The following is a 22,124-nucleotide window of genomic DNA, read 5'->3' as shown; positions in this document are numbered from 1 at the left end:
GAAGCTCCCTCTTCCAATGTAATTTAGCATCTCCATAAAATTTATAATCTTAAGAGAATTGTCTAAAACTCTGAAATTTGAAGTGACTTGACTAGGGTCATATAACTAGCATATTTTAAAGGGAAGACTTAAGTTGAGATCTTCCTTAAGGCAGGCTCTCTATCCAACACAGTATATTTTAATATACAATATAGCATACAGTATGATTAATCTGTAAAAATAAAACCCAAGAAATTAAAGTGATTTAGACCAAATTAGAAAATTATCAGTAAAAAATTAATTGTTGCAAATAAGTCAAACTATAATATTATTAGAGTATTTCATACAGCATTCAGCCAAAGAAATTCCTTTCTGATATGCAGACAGAATACAAAAGGAAAAATACAGCAGAATTTTAAAATTTCAATACATAAAAATAATTACAATATAAAAGTAATTGGGTATAATCATTTTTTAAAATGTCTAAGTGTAAAATAACTTGTTGATTTTGGAGTGGGCATGTGTGAGAAGATATTATTAATATCAATGTTTATAACATATTTTTATTTTTAAACAATAACACCAATATTGTAGGTCCTTTAAAAATTTAAAAAGTTTTTAAAGAAAATTAAAGAAACTGAGATTTATCTTCTATCTTAGAACATAAAAAAACTTGTCTCCTTTAAGTTAAAAATAATAGTGGTTTGCCATGGTAATCAATAATTTGACAAGTTCTACAACTTCAAATGATTTATTTGATCAGATGCCTTCAATTTATTTTACCTTAACAACAACAAAGAAATGTGACATAATACCATTTTGTAGTATTGAATGTGTTTTGAAAACAAGTGTGCTAGTTCTTGAGTAAAGTATGCAATGTAGTAGATCTCTAGGTATACCCTAAATCAAAATCAGTGTAAATAGTTAATTAAAGTTTCAGTGTGGCATTTTGGAATTATATACCAGATCTTGTTCCTTTAATTTCTGTGCAAAACAATTCTGGGGATTTATCTTATATGATAAAACGGATCTCTAAAGAAAACTATTAACTAGGAAATAATTACCACTCCTTCCTCTTATTGAAATATGAAGTATTCAGACATTATCATCTTTCTGAAATCAGCCACAATCGGTCATAGGACATTTTAGAATATTTTCTAAATATACTTTTCTCTCCTCAAACTTCCCACACTTCCTAATTCCTGTTTCAGCTGAGAAGCATGTTTCTTATTCTACTGAGAAATCCAAGGCCATTAGATTTGAGCTTTCTCTTCTATATTCTTTATCTCAATTTGACACTATCCCCCACTTTACTTTTTGTAATCTAGTTTCCAATTTTATCATTCAACTAAAATCAATAATGACTTTTAATTGCAAAATCTGGTTCACTTTTCTCAGATTTTATCCTTCTCAATCTACTACTATCTTCAACATTGTTGACCTCTTGTTCTTCCTCCTTCTGCATTCTCTTTCATTTCTAGATATCTGGATGTACATGATACTGCCCCATTCTGGTGCTTCACCTACCTATCTACCCATATGTGGGGAATAATAACAATAAAATAGCTATGAAAACATTTATATAATTTTACTATGTGCCAAGCATTGTACAGAGTCCTTTATTATCTCATTTAATTATTATCTCATTTAATTCTCAAAACAACATTTTCTGAAATAGGTGCTGTAATCACCCCCATTTTATGGATAAGGAAACTGAAATAGAGGTTGACTTGCTTGAGGTCACACAATTAACTTAGTGTCTGAGTCCAAATTTGAACTCCTTGAATGAGTAGACTCCACTATGATACAGATGCTTCAAGACATGTGTGCAGAATAGCAGAAGGACCAGTCTGGCTGGCCTCAGGTATTTTAAATCTCCTGTACAAGTTCATCAGTCATATTATGCCCCTTAACTATGATGTTCCCTAGGTTCTATCCTATGCCCTCTTATCTTCCACTTACACTCTCTCTCCTGATGATTTCATTAGTTCTTATGGGTTTATCTCTGCCAATGATGCACAGAGAAACCAGATGTTCCAACAGTCTTGGAGCAGTTTTAAAATTCTGCTCTAGACAGACACTGTCTATATCCAACCCCAGTCTCTCCCAATAACTTCAATCTCCCATCACAAATTCACTATTAGACACATCAAACTGATATCTGAAGAAACATCTCAAACTCAAAATATCCAAAATAGAACTCTCCCCTAAAACCACTTCTCTTTAAACATCCCTATTTGTGTCAAATAAGGAATTTTGCTTTGTTAACTAAAAGAGGTCAACAGTGCTGTAGTAGGTAAATGGATAAAGAATGAGATCTGAGACAAGACCATCAGATTTAGCAATTAAGATTTCCAATCTCCCAGCTTCCAAACCTTAAAATTACCCTGCCTTCTTCTCTGCTCATACCCCATTGGTCAACAAATCTTGCTGTTTCTACTTTCCTAACACTATTTTCATCCAACCCTTTTCCTTTATTCACATTTCACTTCAGGCCCTCATTGACTCTCACAGATAATTCATCCAAACTCCAAAAGTCTGTTTAACACTCCAGTCTACCCTACACCCTGCTGCTAAAATAGTTCTTCTTAAGCCCAGAGAAGATCACGTATTGTCTCCTATTACTGTTACCTACTGTGGTAACATAAAATGTAAAAATCCTTCTTTTAGTTTTGAAAGCCTTTCACAACCTGGCTCACTTATCTTTTGGCTTCATTTGGCAGTATTTTCTCTCCCTCATGGGTCAAACTGGCCCTCTCTCTGTTCCTCATATGAAACACTCCATCTCCCATGTCCATACCCTTGCACTGTGTGTCCCCCATCACTGGAACACACTCCCTCCTCACATCTGTCTCAGAGAAGTCCCCCCATTTCTTCAAAATATATTCAAGCATCTCCTCAAAACTTTTCCTGATCCCCCCTAACACAAAGTTCTTATTCTCATTCAATCTTGAACTTAGCTATCATATCTTTATTCCTATTCTCTTTTTATTCACTCTGTATGTAAGGATATATTTCCTTATGTCATAAGGAGTTATGTCAACTCCTTATGAGTTTGTATTATTCACTCATTTTATATTTATCTCCAGTATCTACTGTCTGGCACATAACATGTACATATTTTTTGTTGTTTGATTGATTTTGAAAAAAATCTAAAGGTTGAGTGATTATTCTGGCATAGTTTATTCTAATTTTTCTATTATATTTATTCATCATTATCTGTAACCACCACAGATAAAGAATCTATTGAGCAATTACTACATGTCAAGCACTATAATAGATGTTTAAGATACATGTACAAGGAAGATATTTCTTTAAAGACAGTCTCATTTATTATTGAAAGAGAAAATATACAAAACTGTTATCTACATGAGTATCTATATGTTATCTATGTTATGGTTAAATTAACATAAACAGAACTAACCAACATTTTCAAACTGTCTCCCCTTCCTTAAAGAATGTATATTATACAAGAATGTACATTTTTACAAAGAATATACTCACTACTTTTCACAATTTTATTAAATAGCAAACTTACCTTTTTCATGCTGTTGTCTGACCAACTCTCCATCCATAGTACCTGGCATTTCTTATGTAAGGCTGGATTACTCTCACAATTAATTGTAAAACTTATACTGGCAGAATCCATTATCAAAACTATATGCAAATTCTGCTGGATCTCTAATGAATATAAAATTTAAAAATTTAAATGATAGAAAAATTTCCAAACAAATATCTAAACATTTTTAATATAATGAAATTACTTTCATAAACTACAATAATAATCAAAACTTTCAATAACATACATTACAATCTAAGCATTCAAATAATTTTCAAATGCAGCAAATATTTTATTACATGAAAGTAAGTGGGAAAAACTATTTCTATCCATATGAAAAGGTGTTTCAAATCATTATTGATCAGAGAAATGCAAATTAAGACTGAGATACCACTACACACCTCTCAGATTGGCTAAGATGACAGGAAAAGATGTTTGAGGAACATCGAATTTGAGGAACAAGCGAATGTTTGAGGAGATGTGGGGAAACTGGGACACTGATGGAGTTGGTGGAGTCGTGAATACATACAACCATTCTGGAGAGCAATTTAGAACTATGCTCAAAAAGTTGTCAAACTGTGTATACCCTTTGATCCAGCAGTATTACTATTGGCTTTATATCCCAAAGAGAATATTAAAGAAGGGAAAGGGACCTGTATGTGAAAAAATATTTGTGGCAGCTCTTTTTGTAATGGCTAGAAACTGGAAATTGAATGGATGCCCATCAATTAGAGAATGGCTGAATAAATTGTGGTATATGAATATTATGGAATATTATTGTTTTATAAGAAATGACCAGTAGGTGATAAATATTGTATTTAACATACACTTTAACATATTTAACATGTATGGGACTACCTGTCATCTAGGAAAGAGAGTAGAGGGAATGAGGGGAAAAGTTGGAAGAGAAGTTTTTGCAAGGGTCAGTGTTGAAAAATTACCCACGCATATGTTTTGTCAATAAAAAGCTGTAATAAAAAAAAAGAACCCAGGTTTATCCTGCCTGATCTTCAGACAATAGAGAGGATTGTAGTGGAAGGAAATAATCTTTTTTCTTCCAGCAGGGTAATTATGAAATTTGATACTTATAATCATTTGATTAGAGACAACAAAATAAAGCTTTGAAAGCTCTCAATGAATCAACATGTATTCATTAAGAACCTACTTTTTAAAATTTGCCTACTATGTAACATTCAGTTGATACATTAAAGACATTTATCATTAAAAAAGTAAGTGGGAAGGTCAAGGGTCAATAGAGATTATATTTATTTTGTTCTTATTTAATTCAACCACTCTTGTATATTCCCTGACATTTTATGTTAGAAAAAAAAAAAGAGCAAGATGTGTAAATAATTAAAATAATTAAATTTGCATAAGCTTTATGATACTTAGGAAAAGTAATGTTTAACTAAAATGCACTTATTTTACATAATATATATTTTTAACTATTCTATGAACATTAATTCGTTTTTCTTACTATAGGTAAAATAATTGAAGACTGGTCCAGTAAAGCCATCCTGTGAAGCCTGATCTTTTAAAGGAGACAGCAAAGGTTCTAACTCTTCAAGAGAATATAGTCCGGGAACTTCACCTACAAAAAGAATGGTACATTGTATTTTAATTAAGTCTAAGTGAATCATTTAATCAACAGTGTTGATTTTTGAAAGTCATTAATGGGAACCCTATCTTCTCATTACCACTATTATCATGGTTGAGAACTTTTATCATCTCACATATTATGGTAGCCTTCTAAATGGTTTCTCTGTCTCTAATCTCTCATCACTATTATGTCCTGAAACTACTTCCAGATTATTCAAGACTTCACGAGTTAGGTGATTTTGTCAATGTGAACAGTCCTAACCCAATATAGATCACAACTCCTCCCTTCTTTGGCAGACTGTCTTTGGAAGGTATCGTGACTAAAAAATTTACATTCTGCAGACTTGCTCAAAATGAACCTCTAAATTTACTCAGTTACTCAAGCAATAGATTTGTGATAAATAAACACAATCCACAGCTTCAAGTCTTTCTAGATTGGTAGGGAATAAATAAAATGAATGAATGAAAAGGTATTTGTTAAGCACCTCCTCAACACAAGGCATTCTGTTAAATGCCAGATATATAAATATAAAACATAGTAATTGTTCTCAAGGAGCTCACATACGAAGGGGGCAGAAAATACAAGTTTCAGCATCATTAGATGAAAATGTCTAGTGGTCCTTGAGGTACAGTAGTAAAGTAGATGCCTTTTCAATATCACCAAATAATCAAATCATACCAGATTCTGCACTCTAACAACTAGTCTTTGGGGGAGGGAATCATTTATATGCCACAATGAGGCAACAAAGTAAAACTTAGGTAAGAGGATTTTAGCAGAATTTTGCTCTCAGATTAATTTACCTAAAAGACTGACTTTCGTCACTTTTAAAACAATAACAATAACAATTTAAAAGGCTTCAGTGGTTCCCTATTATTTCCAAAGTAAAACAATATGGCATTTAAGGCCTTCCATAAGTGGACCCCAATCTCTCTTTTAAAATTTTGTATCTTGTGAGTTTCTTACATGAGATATTTGCTGCTGGATCATTAATTACACTTATTGCATTACCTAGAATGTTCTTCCACCAATCAAACTATACTATCTTTCAAAGGCTAGATAGAGGCGTAGATCTTCTGTGAAGCCTTGGCTTCTATCCTCTAGCTCAAATGATATCTCCTTCCTTGGAACTCCTGTAGCACTTACTGCTATCATTTATTCACTTAGCATTTATATGGTGCTAAAACATTAATTACTCAGAATATATTTTTAGGTTTTTGTTTGGTCATTAAAAATCAATGTGAACAATGTGAATCAATTCAGGATATGTTAATAAAAATTTGCTTGATTTGAATGAAAAGGAACTCAACCTGGGACTATACTAGTATTTTTTAAATGATTTTTTTTTTAATCAACAACAATTCATCTTCTAACCTGCCCCCGACTTCAATTGAAAAAGAAAGAAACCCAAAAGAGAAAGAAACCCAAACTTCTATTGGCCATGTCCACTGTTTATACACACACACACACACACACACACACACACACACACATCATCATCATCATCATCATCAGTTCATAGAAGTCTTCCCAAGTTTCTCTGACACAATTCCCTTCATTATTTCTTATATCACAAAGGTATTTTGTCATATCTATAAACTCCTTTGCAAATTTTAAAAATAACAGATAATATTTTAAAACATTTCTAACATGTCTTCTGTAATTGCCTACCTTTTTAAATGTAGTATATTGAGTAATAATTTGCCCTTTTCTGGATAAGTCAGTTTCATTATTGTAAAAATATTTTGGAAAAATATGTTGTGGTAACTAGAATGAATGCTTCCCAACAATGCTGAATTCTAGTATTTGGTATACTGATTACATACAGGAAAACTGAAGCACAGGTAGCTCTCAACACACATGCATACCCACGCATTACAGGGAGACTATTGCTCCAACCTCTACAACAGTGATGAGTTTGCTACTCACTTTTGTGTTGATCTTTTCCTGCTTAGTCAGAATAGCTCCCCAGTTAGTGATAATATTATCACTTCAAATAACTCCTTTCTTCCCTCTTTTCCTTATTATCTATTCTACATATCATTTTTCTTCAAAATATCTCAGTCTTTCTACAAACTGCCCTGCTGTCTACACAGTATAATTACAAAACCAGTACGCTAGGTATACATTTGTTGTTGGATATTTAGAGACTACTTTTATGGGCCAAAAAGGTATTTTTTGATGGAGAGAAAGAATGATTACTTTCGGATCCAGAGCTAATCTGGAAACCTTAAGTCCTAATGTTTAGATTCCATATATTACAACTTCTAATACAGTAAATGCAAATTATATTTTGAAAATTATTGGATAGATCTGAGTTGACTAGTGTAGATAAACAATCTATACCAGTGTGGACTGGTGTCTCTTTTCTGTCCTAATCTTCATAACTCCAGAGAGGTGAGGTGATTTTCTGAAAGCCACATTTCCAGGACTGGTCAGAGGAAGGCTCAAAACTGAGGTCTTCTTGATCCTAAGGCTGGCATCTATACACTGCACTATGACACTTCTTTGTTATCATAAAAAAAATGCTATATGTTTACACTATGGCTTAAAGCTTACATCAATATATTGTCTAAAACTCATTCTACATAAAAAATAGGCTTTTCCTCCATTTCCAAGAAGACCAGAAAATATCTCAAAAGGAGAAAAACGAACTTTTGGCATGTGATTCTCTGGAATATCACAGCACAACAGATCTGGAAGGAGACATTTTAGTGTTGAAGAAATTAAAGCCAGAGAGATTTAATGATTTGTCCCAAAGCCACACAAACTATTTACTCTTTCTCATTCCTTTCCTCGATTCCACCTTCATTACTTAGCATGTATAAACATATATACTATATGAGGCAATACAAATTACAGTGCTTATTTCATAAGTAAAAATACTTTATTTCTGTTTATTTCCCACAGCATTAAGCCCAGTGTTTTGTATACAGTACAGATACACTGAAACATTTCCTAAAAGATAAAAGCGAAATAATTAAGAAAAGTTGATGAAAATCATCAACATAATTCTATTTTTCTTGGTCCTGACATTTCTCAAAATATAGAGATATATTTAATGTACACAAATCAGTTTTTTCCTTAAATACATTCCAAATTTATGTCTCAACTATATTTCACCATACTAATAATAAAGAATTATATGCAAAGGGATTTAAGAATCACATGTAAGGGATGGGGTGGGGGGGAAGGAGAGAAAAGGGGAAAAAAAGAATCACATCCAGAACACTTACCACAATGTACTTTTATTTGTGAAATTATACCTTCTTGAACAACAAATATTCCTTACCTACCTGAAGATAAAAGACTGTTGATCATCTCCAAAAATGTAGGATGGACAAACTGGTAATCCTCAAGAAGCAAAACTACTTGTTGAGCTTCAATGCCTGCAAGATGTAGTACCTGCCAAAAACCAAAATTTTAGTAACCAATAAATATTTATTAAGCATTCAGTACTTGCTAGACCCTCTATTAAACGCTGGTGGCAACCATTCTGGAGAGCGATTTGGAACCATGCTCAAAAAGTTATCAAACTGTGTATACCCTTTTATCCAGCAATGTTACTACTGGGCTTATATCCCAAAGAGATTTTAAAGAAGGAAAGGGTCCTATATGTGCAAGAATGTTTGTGGCAGCCCTATTTGTAGTGGCCAGAAACTAGAAAGTGAGTGGATGCCCATCAATTGGAGAATGGCTGAATAAATTGTGGTATATGAATATTATGGAATATTATTGTTCTGTAAGAAATGACCAACAGGATGATTTCAGAAAGGCCTGGAATGACTTACATGAACTGATGCTCAGTGAAATGAGCAAGACCAGGAGATCATTATATATTCCAACAACAATACTGTATGATGATCAATTCTGATGGACATGGCCCTCTTCAACAATGAGATTAACCAAATCAGTTGCAATAGAGCAGTAATGAATTGAACCAACTACACCCAGAGAAAGAACTCTGGGAGATGAGTATGAACTACTACATACAATTCCCAATCCCTCTATTTTTGTCTGCCTTCATTTTTGATTTCCTTCACAGGCTAATTGTACACTATTTCAAAGTCCAATTCTTCTTATACAGCAAAATAACTGTATGGACATGTATACATATATTGTATTTGACTTATACTTTAACATATTTAGCATGTATTGGTCAACCTGCCATCTGGGGGAAGGGATAGGGGGAAGGAGGGGAAAAGATGGAACAAAAGGGTTTTGCAATTGTCAATGCTGAAAAATTACCTATGCATATATCTTGTAAATTAAAAACTATGTAATAATAAAAAAAGAAATATATTGAATTGTTCAGCAACAACAACAACAAAAGCTGGTGGCATACTCTGGGTTTAAATAACAGAATACAGAAATTTAAAATTCTTAAAAGTCAAACTTTACTGTTTTTTAGTTTAGATTTGAGATTTCATAAGCAGAACTTATGAACTCCAAGAAAGGATACTTTCACCAATGACAATCCTATATTGTTCTTCAAACATTTATCCTGGATACAGAAAGGTTAAGTGACCAGTCTAACTCACCCAGTCAGTACATCAAAGGTGACATTAGAACCCAGACTCAGAAGTCATCTCTTTGTCTATTATGCCAACTTTCCCATCAACTGATATTACACTTAAGAATTATAAGCATATTAATTCATATGTTTATATATTTTGATATTTTTATTTCTTATTTTGATTAATAAAGTTAAAAACCACATGCTGGCAAGGACTAATTTTACAGCAAATCCAACCTATGGGAAAATTTCATGAATATGGAAAACATGTCATATTATATTTGAGATATTAAAGTACCACCTAAAATTTTAGTCCTATTCAAATTGTATTGACATAACGATCATCTTATTTATTTCACATGCCTACTTGATAGCCCATCACTTCTCTGCACTTCTGGTTTACACAGCAAAGGAAATACAGGGTATTTTTCATATTTTAAACATCATAGCTAAGAAAATCAAAATCAAAATCAAAATGAAAATAAAAATTCTTTTTTGCAAGAGATTTCCAAATGTTCTCCAAAGAACATTTTCATATATATATATATATATATATATATATATATATATATATATATAAATTTACATATTTCCATATATAAATTACATAATTTCAATTAACACTAAAAATAAAATTTTTAAAAGCAAAAAAATAAGTTACTCACATGTTTGAGATCATTCTTAAATTGCTTCAGCTCATAGCCTCGAGAAATCTTGGGAGAAATTAGAATAGCTCCATGCATGTGGCTGACTAATGAAGTGATAGTCCGACGCCCCACACCACTGCGCCCAGCTAAGAGAAGGGATCCTCCAGGGAAACTCAGCACCCTGTCTATTCTTGACATATACTCCAGAACTTCTTGGAAAAGCAAAATATCTAAATCTTGGTTCTCTCGTCCATAATGAATAATACCCTTCAAAGAATCATAAGAGAATATTTACATTATTATGTCCAAGTACAAAGCACTTTCTAATTTTCTACAACCAGAAGGAATAGTGATAGTTTGCCATCTCAAAATACTAGTTCTACTGTTTTACATGCTTAATACAGAAATGTGCCCAAGATTAAAATTCCTGATGCCTCCTTCAAACATCTAGAGATATGGTGCACTCTCTGAACAACTACTTAAAATAGTACAGATAACACAAGTTACTCAGTTTAAAAAAAGAGAAAGAAAAAATGTATTTCATACCAGTTATATGCAATGCACCATCCTCGGAAATGATGCAAACCTAAGGATACATTCCCTGCACTCAAGGCATTTACAGTCTTAATAGAGGATAATGAGAGATAATTTATTTACATGAGTAATCACAATACAAACTACAACATGAGTACATGAAAGAACATGAATTGTTATGAAAATATTAAGGAGAGAGAGGGATATCAGTGTGATAAATCAGGATAGTCTTCTTCAAAGAAGTGGCATTTAGGCTGAATCCTGAAGAATGAATCGCATTAATCCCTCTCAAATTACCTTTAGCTTTTAGAAATCTAAATCATATACCTGTATATTTAATGAAATAACACCAATTCTCTGGAAAACCATCTAAAGACTTGAAAATCCTGTGCAAAATCTTGTCTATGCCAGTGTTTCCAAAATTCCAATATTCTATTAAATCTGAACAGGAAAACAGTGTTCTTAAGAGCCAAACTAAAGTTGAATAGGACTTTCACAGGGCTATAGTTGATAGTGTAAGAGACCTCAGAGACTATTTTTTCAGTGCCTTCATTTTATAAATATGCAAACTGAGGCAAAGGAAGGCTAATAACATGCTCAAGATCATAAATGTCAAAGTTGTGTTTTGAACCCAGGACCTTTGACCCCAGAGCTAATTTTTCCCACTGTACTAGGTTGCTTACCTAACTTGTCCTAGGCTTAATGTACAAACAATGAAGAACAAGGAAAGAAAAAAAACAAATCAATAGTTACAGAAGAGGGTTAGCCTTATTGAATTATTCCACCATTACAGAACTTGTAATTTCTATTCTAGTCCATTTTTATAGCTTTTCCCAACATAAACTGCAGGTCTCTTTTTTTTAACTTGACCTTCATTGATATAAAAAAAAAGTTTGCCATTTTCACTCATCTCCTTTAAAATTAAATTGAAAAAGGAAAAAAGAACTGAAAGAAGTACTCCTATGTCTTATTCAACACTCATCTTCAATGAAATAATATAACTAAATGCTTTTGCTCACTCTACTTGAATCTAAATGGTTTATTCTTCTTCAATGGACAAAGTGTGAAAAATGATGGGCTGTGCTTAATTTGTATCTTTATTCCTAAGCACATCATATTATTGAATGGATGCTCAATAATTATTTCTAAATGCTGTTGATTATTATATTCCAACTCAAATTAACAATTCTTGCCATACCTTTTTAATAACATCTCTGAGATCTGTAGAATTCAATTTTCCAAGTGGTTTTCCATGAGGAGGTAGTGGCTGTCCAGGTGCTGTCCTTGCTCCTGCCTCATGTCGTGCTCCCCAGGTTACATAAAAGCTATCTATAAAAATATAGATGTCCAAAGTAAAATGAAAAAAATAGCTAAATTATCGCTGGCTATTGTTTTCTCAGTGGTATAATATGTTTATTGCTAATAACATAATCATGCTCCAAGTCATTTCAGTAGTTTTCAATCAAGCCCAACTCTTCAAAGTCCTATTTGGGATTTTCTAGTAAAGATACTGAAATGGTTTGCTATTCTGTCCCCAGCTCATTTTACAGATGAGGAAACAAGGTTAGTGACTTGGCCAGGGTCATACACCTAATAAGTATCTGAGACTGGTTTTTAACTCAAGAAAACTAGCCTTTCTGACTTCAGGTCCAGTACTCTATCCAGTGAGCCATCCAAAAGCTACATTATTTAAAAAAAAAAAAAAAAAACAAGTTTAAAAGTATCCCAAATTATCTTTAAAATGTCAAGAAGTAAAATCCAAGCAATACATTTATTTTCAATATTCTAAACAATACAACTCAATGGTATTTTAAATGCCTATGGATACAAAACATGCTCCACATTTAAGGCACAGGTAGGAGAAAGAGACATGACCTCTGATAAGTTCTTAAGTTCTATTTAAAAGCTTTGATTATTCAATGAATCCTTCAAAATAAAGAAAAGAATTCCTGAAATCATTTGAAAAACAATGTTCATTATAGTCACTAATGGCTACCAAATTAAAGGAAATTTCATACCATATCAGAAAGCATTTAGAGGATGAACAATCTTGAATTTAATTTCCATGCTAAAAGAAAAGTAGGAAACTATTTTGAAGCCAGCTAGGAGAAATTCAGTTTTCACTTAACTAAAATCTGCTCTCAAGAGAACCAAGAAAACATTGGATTTTGAAAAGATAACACTTAAACAAACGGAAACCATACCAATAGAATTTGGGGGAAAAGATAAAACTTTGATTTGCCTAATTAATGAATGTTGTTATTGAAAGGAAACAAAAGCCATGTTCAACATATAAATTATTTACTAACTAGTACTACTTAAATCCCCCCAAAAGGAAATTCTCTAAATTTAAGAAAAAAAAAAACATGAGATAAACATTTTAATTATGGACCCTTTTGAGGATCTCAAAAGATACCAAATATTAGGGGATTTTCTTATCAGAGCACATAAAACTTCACTCTAATTACATACTTAAAGAGACCCCATTGCCACAAGCAAAACAGAAGCTTAGTTATGAACTGAGAATTAATGATGCCAATCATTTAAGATCCAAAAAATCTAGTAACACACAGAGTACAATAGAAATCGTCAATAAACTCCAAACTAGTGCTAAACGATACCAGGTCTTTCACAGCTCTAACTTTCTCAATCGTAAATTCCAACTGGATAATTCCTAATCCATAAATGTAAAAAGTTCTAAAGTTTACCTAGACTTGACTCCCTCAACTCCAAATCTTGGATTGAAGCTGGACAACCCGTATTGTACAGTCCTGTTAGTTTTTTCATCTTGTTTAGTTAAAGCCCAGAGAAAGGCATAGAGCCAAGATTAGAACAGGTAAATATATTTCTCATTTAGTGTTATAGAAGAAAAATTCTATCTAGTTATTATAAACCAGATATAATCATGAAATCTTATTTTTTACTTCATGTCAAATTAACAAATTTATTTCTTGCAGAGAAAAAAGATACAGGAACTTATCTTTCAGTGAAAATGAAGCCAACAAACATTTATTGAGTGCCAGCTGTGAAAGTAGTTTCATGGTAAAATAATTCCATCCTTTGGATTTTATAGACATTACTACTAATGATAACTTTTGCTAATTTTTTGCATAATTATAGGCAAAAATGGTTACTCAGTAAACAAGAAAATAAAATATTGATTCTGAAAGTTAAAATTATATAAAGTTTTATTATATGTAGAAAATTAAGGAATTTATTAGAAATATGGAGATATGGGGCAGCTAGATGGTGCAGTAGATAAGAGCATCAGCCCTGGTCAGGAGGACTTGAGTTCAAATCTGGCCTCGGACATTTAACATTTCCTAGCTGTATGACCCTGGGCAAGTCCCTTAAACCCAAATGCCTCAGCCAAAAAAAAAAAAAAAAAAAAAAAAAACGGACATATAAGAACTGATACATCCATAACTGAAAAAAGAATAAGATATCATACTTAACTGATAATTTTTCAATAGTAATTATGCGTTGTATGTATTTTAGTATATACCTGCCATATTATCCAATATATCTGAACCCCAATCTCCTTGGAAGACAGATGTTAAAATACCATCAAATAAATGGAGTTCTTTTGCACCAACAATTTTGTCACGAAATAAACGACGAGCTTCATATGCCACAATTTCCAGCACATGATCTAGAGGATGATTTGATGATCCTAAGAAGTGAAAAATAATTTTTCACCTGGATTTTAATACATTCTTTTAAAACCCATAATCTCAAAATAATGTTAGAAATAATCAGACAAATAAAGTCTACATACCAGAATTGTAGCATCAGACAGATACAATAAAAGGAAAAAAATCATTATTTTCCATTTTCTTTAAAGGGAAGTGTGTGGACATTTATTTATAATATATCAGCTGTAATATTATTATTCACTTAATCATTCCCATAGGGTCAGCTAAGTAATCATGACGAAACAGAACAGAAAAATATGACCTTTGTAAAGTCACCAAAAATACTAAAAAACTATTCTATGGAGATAATAGCCAATAATATATCCTATCTCCTTTATCTCCAATTTTCATCATGATTTTTCATTATATTCCCGAACACTTCCCAGAAACCAGCATGCACTAAAAAAATTTGAAAACCAGTAAATTTGGCATAATCATTTTACCACATTATATATATATATATATATATATATATATATATATATATATATATATACATACATAGAGAGAGAAACACATATATATTATTTTAAATATGTTCAAAATAAATAATAATTAATTTAAGTAATTTTTTATGCAAAAAAAAAAAAAAACCTTAGCTAAAGGGGACACATGCAAAACAATAACTTCATGGTTTTCAATCATATGTTTAATCATTGCAGAAAATACCTTGAAAAACAAAATTCAATTAAACATAAACTTGTCAACAACCTATTTTAACAGGTTTTCATGAAAACAAATTATAAACATTTTAATATCTTAAAGAAAAATATGATTTCATAGTAGGAAATGAAAACTTACCTCCTGCTAAATCATATCTGAATAATCCAAGAACCCACTGGGTAAGAATGCAAGGAGTAAACAAGTAATGGCTATAATCATCAACTGTAAATTTGGCTCGTACCTGAAAAAATAATGTATTCTTTTGAATATATAATAAAAGTACCATGAAATTTGACAGAGATGCCAGACCTGTGACTAACAAAAGAATCTTTGTTAAGTTTTACAAAAGTTATTTATTAGGTTACATCTCTAATGGATTCAAAAGCCTAAACTGGTATCAATTTTTTGAGATATTAAGTTTGAAGTATTCCATATTCTTTAAGATATCATGAAAATTTGGTGTAATCAAACTTCTCTGATTATGTAAAAACACATATGTCTGCCTATCTGTTCAAGAGTTTCTTATTTTAGTTCTGAACACTCAATAATTGAATTAATACAAAAATCCCACTGTGGGACTTGTTCTCCAGTTTTTCCTCCCTCCACTCAATTTAACAAAATATGACAGGAGCCATTTATCATCAATATCATCTTACTCATGTTCCTGTTTTGCTCAACAACCTCGAGTGCTTTCTTTCTGTGCTGTCAGCCTGAGTAATTAGGAAGTTGATGGTACCCCTCACAGTGACACGGAAGTTAAGAAGTTAAGAAAACAATGGAAAAATATGAAAGGCTATTAGGAGAAATTCGGAGGTAATAGGAGAATGACAAATAATTTAAGAACATTAGTGGTCTGCAGATAAAAGACATACTAGAAAGTAAAACCCAACTCTATTTTAGCTTACTGAAGGAGAGCTTCATCTCCCTGTATATGCTTTGCCCTTTATCACTGACATGATTAGGAAAATTGTCTGATAAAAGACAGCATGAAAAAGAAAATTAGGTTTACAGATCTGCTGTATCACAGGAATTTAAATTTATTTACAGCAATGTTTTAAAATTAGCTAATGTTTACTAGGTTGTATTTTTTGACTTTTAATTTGTTCCCTCATCCATTATACCATTTCTTGTTTTGGTTTAGTTGTTTTAGTGTGTCCAACTTTCTGTGACTCCATTTGGGTTTTCTTGGCAAAGATATTGCAGTGGTTGGCCATTTCCTTGTCTAGCTCATTTTACAGAAACTGAAGCAAAGAGAATTAAAGAACTGGTCCAGGGTCACACAGCTAGTAAGTGTCTGAGGTCAGATTTGAAAACAAGAAAATGAATATTCCTGCCTCCCATTCCAGTTTTAACTATATATAAAATGTGACAAAAACTCCTAGAAAGTTTAAAAGTGTGATCAGAACCAAAAAAATTAATTAAAAAAGAATAGCTTTTACTAAATAACAAAGAAAATATGGTTAATGACAATTTGTAAATTCTATTTATAACATTATTAGACACAGATATATGTTAATGGATTATCCCTTTTATTAATGAGAAACTTCTTCAACAGCCCTTCAATACTAAAACCAGACCCATACAAGATAAATCAGAATTTACTACAAAACACACCAATTAAAATAATTTAAATATATAATTATTTTCATATATACTGCTCATATAAAGGAAACAAAGCTATGAAAACAATTCAGATAAAAGAATAAAATGCTTATACCTGTTCATATACTTGTACCATGGATCCTGCTAAGAGATAAATCTTTGATGAAGAACCCCAGACAGAATGGTTCTTTAGATTTTTGTGTAGAACTGGTTCTAGATATGCTCCATAAATTGTTTGTAACTGATCTCTGTCCGGGTAACTAAAAAAAAAAACAAAACAAAACAAAAAAAAACACATACAATGAAAAAAAACCTAGACGAATATTACAAATTTCAGATTTTCTTTATATAAAACCAAAGGAAAAGTCAGATTAAGGAACTTTAAAATATACTAATATTTTAATATATGATGGCCATTCCATGCTTTAAGAAAAACAAAAATCATACCACAGAAAAATTAAGAATATATTTAATATTACTATGAGAAAATTTTGAAATATTTTGAAATTTCAAAATATAAAGTAAAATATCATTTGAAATATGAGTTTAATTTTCAGAACACAGCTATTATACAAGGAACATCTGTAATGAAATGAGGTATTATCAATAATACCTTAAAAGTTATAATACCTTAAAAAATAACTCATCTTCATTCATCTCCACATGGCTCTACTTTACCTAAAATGTAATGCCACAGCACCTCTTGCCTGAAGAGAAGCTCATACCACAGCACCTCCTGGGCTTCTTCACACTAGAAGTTCTCTCAGTCCCTGCCACCTCTCCTTCTAATTGCCTACATTGCCCCCAGAACATGCTTTATAATGAGAACACCCAAGCACTCCTCTCCAGCCTGTTTTCTTGGCTGTAGACTTTGTCTACCTCATTCCTTCCACCTCCCTCTCTTCTCTTCCAACCATTTTTCAGCTTCCTTCTATATGTATTCTCCAATAAGAATGTACGTAACCTTGGGAAATAGAATAATCTTTCTGCTTGTTTTTGCATTTTATAGTGTCTGATACAGAAGGAGCACTTAATACTTGGTGACCAACTCACAGAATGACTAAAGCCTGGACCAAATAACCCAAGAAATAAAAGTAATAGATGTCAGGCAGATAGATGGCATAAATGCAGTACTAGACCTGGAATTGGAAAGTCCTGAGTTCAAATACGGCCTTAGATACTTAACAAATGTGTGACCTCCAGTACATCACTTAATCTCTATTTGCCCTGGATTCCATATATATATATATATATATATATATATATATATATATATATATATATATAATGAGGATAATGATAGCACCTAAGTGTTAGGGTTTGGCACAGGGTCCTGGTACAAAGTGAGCACTTTAATATTTGCTTGTTCCCTCCTCTCCTCTTCCAATTTTCTCCAATTTTCTGGGTGCAATTTACCTTTGAATCATTCTTTTCAATTTTTATCTTGCTTAAAGAAAAGTTTATTAAAGCCAGAATTTTATTCTGCACATAAGATACCAAAGTTGCCCTTAGAATACATTGCATAATATAATTGATCATACTAATTTACATATATTGCATACATATATCTACACATAAATGAACAAAGAGAGAAAAATAGATAGGGGAAAGAGAAAGGAGAGAAAAAGAGAGAGAGAGAGACAGAGAGAGACAGAGAGACAGAGAAGGAGAGACAGAGAGAGAGAAAGAAAGAGAGAGGGAGGGAGGGAGGAAGAGAGAGAGAGAGAAGAAAAAAGAGAGAGAGAGAGAGAGAGAGAGAGAGAGAGAGAGAGAGAGAGAAGGAGGTAGAATGCCTTCTTTTCTAAACCTTCTTTTCTAAATGTCTGTTTCTGTTAAAGGAATTATCATCCTTCAAGTCTCCCAAGTAAGCTCAGCATAATTTTGTATCCCTAATACTGCCTCAATTACATATTTAATCAAGTAGCCAAATCTTTCTACTTCTATTTAGATTCAGGCCTCTTATCTAAAGTATTTTATCAGCCTCCTAATTAGTCTCCCTGCTTCAAGTCTTTTCCCCTTCCTTCCCAACCTAAACAATGCTGGCAAGTCAAAGCATGTGACTTTCTGACTCCATTAGCTCCAATAAATTCCCATTGTCTCTGGGATAAAATATCAACTACTCTGTTACTCCTTCATGATCTAGTCCAAACTTATCTTTCCCACCTCAACTACTGAACATCACACACACACACACACACACACACACACACACACACAGCTATCTCTTCCTCAAAGGACCCTCCATTTCTCATTGCCATGCCTTTTCATTGTCCATCTTCCATGTATGACTTCTATGTTCTCCTTACCTCAATCACTAAAACCCCTCTTCCTTTCAGATATAACTTAAGCACTATCTGCTGCACAAATCTTCCTGATTTCCCCATCCTCTGGTACCTTTCCTCATAAACTAATTTGTATTTAACAGATTTATGTGTATGTATATACACATAGGTCTAATTTATTCAATTTACATTTAAACTGTCTACATATTATATATACTTCTTGTGCTTTTCCTTATAATATAAGCTTCTTGTGAGTAAAGATGTTTCATTCTTTAAATTTAAAATCCTAATGCTTTGCAAAATGCCTGAAACATAGTAAGTATTTAATAAGCTTGTTGTTTAATTCATTATTAAGATGAATAATATATAAACAAATATAAAATACAGAAATATGTTCTTTACTGAAAAGATACAATGGATCTCTATTCTATCAAAATTGCTAAAAATGAACAAACTAATAAGTTTAACAAAATTTTAAGATGACTAACATTTTGTTTAAGCTTATATAGACGTTCAGAAAAAAAAAAAAAAAAAAAACTTTATAGCACGGTTAAGTGGAGAAAAAAACTGCTGGACTTTTATTATGAAGAAATAGCTTCCAATCCCAGATCTGTTACTTATTAATTAATGACCAAAAACAAATTACTAAATCTCTCTGAGTTTCAGTCTTCTTTCTGTAAAAGGAGGCTTAATAATCTGTACTACCTATGTCACAGAGCTGTAGGAAGAATGCAATCTACAAATTGTAAAAGCTTTATACACAAACCAATTATCACCATTTATCTCAACAAAATCCCAAAAGATAAAAAGGTTCTTAAGGAAAACCACTTGCTATTTAATGATGAATTTCTTAATCTTTAATCAAGGTTATAAAAGTCTATAATTTTATCATTACTGCATAAAATGGCAAGAATAGTATAATCATTGATGATAATAAGTACTTGTATTCACATATCATGTAGAGTTTACAAAGCCCTAGCCTCACAATAAACCTATTAAGAAACTGATATGAGGATTATTATTCTTCATTATTCATATGAGGAAACTGAGGCACTGAGAAGCAAAGTGACTTTCACAAGTCACTCCAGCTGGTGTCGGAGATCATTTTTCTATCCTGTTATCTTCTGATTTCAAGTCTAAAGGTCTTTACAACATAGTAGTAAAATCTATGAATTTGTATCCAGAGTGCCGAGCACAAACCTGACACAAAGCAGATGCTTAAAAAAGATCACTGGTTCACCAACTGATGAAATTCAGAAACTACCAACCTGGCATCTGTCACACACAGACCTGTTACTGGAGCAACCTGCTAGTGACTGCTGGGTATTACAAGAACCACCTTCTAGTGGCTGCTGGGGAGCTACTTCTGACCAGCAGAATGGATCCCTTCATGTGAAAGGATGATAATGATACAAGAAGACTGAGAGGTAGGTGCATTCTCTGACCTCCCTCCTTTTACTTCTTGCCTCCAATTTATTTCATTCCCAATCCACAAGCAACATCTGCTTCAGTAAAGGCTGATTTTCAACTCCTTCAGCAATGTTATGATTCACAGCTATGGGGCTTTCAGAGAACTGACCTGCCTCTTAATGGTACAGTCCCCTTTAACCCTTTCCAAGCTTTCTGGGTTTCACATTTAGGTGTGATCCTTAATACAAACTAAGTGGGGAAGAGTCTTTGTTAATTATTTAAGTGCTTCTGATAAATAAATACCAGTTTCAATTAAAAAAAAAAATTTGTTCTAATTTGTTCTAGATTCCTACTTGTAAGTGGTTTCTGAAACAAAAGAAGAAATCAAAAGAACAAGATAATTCCGAACCATAATACACAGTATCTAGATTATAGTAGAGACTTAATAAATGTATATTGATTGACTTATTTTATATTATACTTTTTCATATTTTTGGTCAATGGTTTCTATCATAACATTATCTCAAAAGATTCTCCAAGCAGTAATGAACTGAACCAGCTACACCAGGGAAAAAACTCTGGGAGATGACTATGAACCACTACATAGAATTCCCAATCCCTCTATTTTTGTCTGCCTGCATGTTTGATTTCCTTCACAGGCTAATTGTACACTATTTCAAAGTCCAACTCTCTTTATATAGCAAAATAACTGGATGGACATGTATACATATATTGTATTTAACTTATACTTTAACATATTTAACATGTATTGGTCAACCTGCCATCTGGGAGAAGGTGTGAGGGGAAGGATGGAAAAAGTTGAAACAAAAGGATTTGCAACTGTCAAAGCTGAAAAATCACCTATGCATATATTTGTAAATAAAAAGCTATTAAAACACATACAGCATAAATAAAAAATTAATAAATATAAAATGTAAAAGAAAAGATACTCCATTTTGAAAACCTTTCCAAAAATTCAAATATACTGAAAAAATAAACAGAAACTTACTCAATTGCACAAAGACGAACAATGGAAGTAAATCTGGTGGTGAGCTTATGCCTTCCTAATCTTCCTCCTGCTGACATAGAAGCCACCACTTGGATGTTTTCCAAACCAACCCATTCTAGATTTTCATCATAAAATCCTTGATATGTCAGCACCTTTCTCAAAATAAAGAAATGTATTTTTAAATGTTTTCTTAAATAATACAAAAGTGTTCTAAAGTATAGCTAATTGTAATTGTCTATGTACTCCACAATCCAAATTATTAATTTAAGTTTTAAATATTCTTACTCCACTTGAAAAGGATATTTTTAAATCAGTACACCAATAACATATAAGTTTGAAAAACCTTTTCTGCCAGAATATGAAAAAATTTAATACATAGGAAATTTCTTTGAAGCTAAGAGCTGTTTCAATTTATGTACTGCAATATGAATATTAACGTGCAAAGGCAGAGACACAAAGGCTTAAGTTTAATCTCATCAGTACAGATTATTAATAGTAGAGACATGTCCCTTGGTGTGCAGGAGGAAGCAAGAGGAAACACAGTGTGCTGCATGTAGACAGAAAAGGAGAAGAGGAAAGAGAGGGGACTTAATCCCTCTGTCAGTTTAAAAAGGTCTCAACTGATCTTAAC

The 22,124-nt window shown here is 32.3% G+C and overlaps 1 protein-coding gene across 2 annotated transcripts in view; it reads right to left on the bottom strand.

Moving 5' to 3' along the window:
- The window catches only part of DYNC2H1 (dynein cytoplasmic 2 heavy chain 1), a 355,585-nt gene that overhangs the window by 221,881 nt on the left and 111,580 nt on the right, over positions 1-22,124 (bottom strand). For both annotated transcript variants that reach the window (XM_031961078.1, XM_031961079.1), the window contains exons 44-52: positions 21,494-21,645; positions 16,908-17,052; positions 15,329-15,431; positions 14,338-14,505; positions 12,031-12,161; positions 10,317-10,565; positions 8,432-8,540; positions 5,016-5,129; positions 3,518-3,660 (exon numbers count right to left, since the gene is read on the bottom strand). In XM_031961078.1, coding sequence (XP_031816938.1) covers positions 3,518-3,660; positions 5,016-5,129; positions 8,432-8,540; positions 10,317-10,565; positions 12,031-12,161; positions 14,338-14,505; positions 15,329-15,431; positions 16,908-17,052; positions 21,494-21,645 — 1,314 coding nt within the window. The remainder of the gene's footprint in view (positions 1-3,517; positions 3,661-5,015; positions 5,130-8,431; positions 8,541-10,316; positions 10,566-12,030; positions 12,162-14,337; positions 14,506-15,328; positions 15,432-16,907; positions 17,053-21,493; positions 21,646-22,124) is intronic.

Source organism: Sarcophilus harrisii, chromosome 3 (assembly GCF_902635505.1).
Source record: "Sarcophilus harrisii chromosome 3, mSarHar1.11, whole genome shotgun sequence".
Taxonomy (NCBI): Eukaryota; Metazoa; Chordata; class Mammalia; order Dasyuromorphia; family Dasyuridae; genus Sarcophilus; species Sarcophilus harrisii.
The sequence above is the reverse complement of the archived record's forward strand: the minus strand, read 5'-3'. Positions and strand labels throughout refer to the sequence as shown.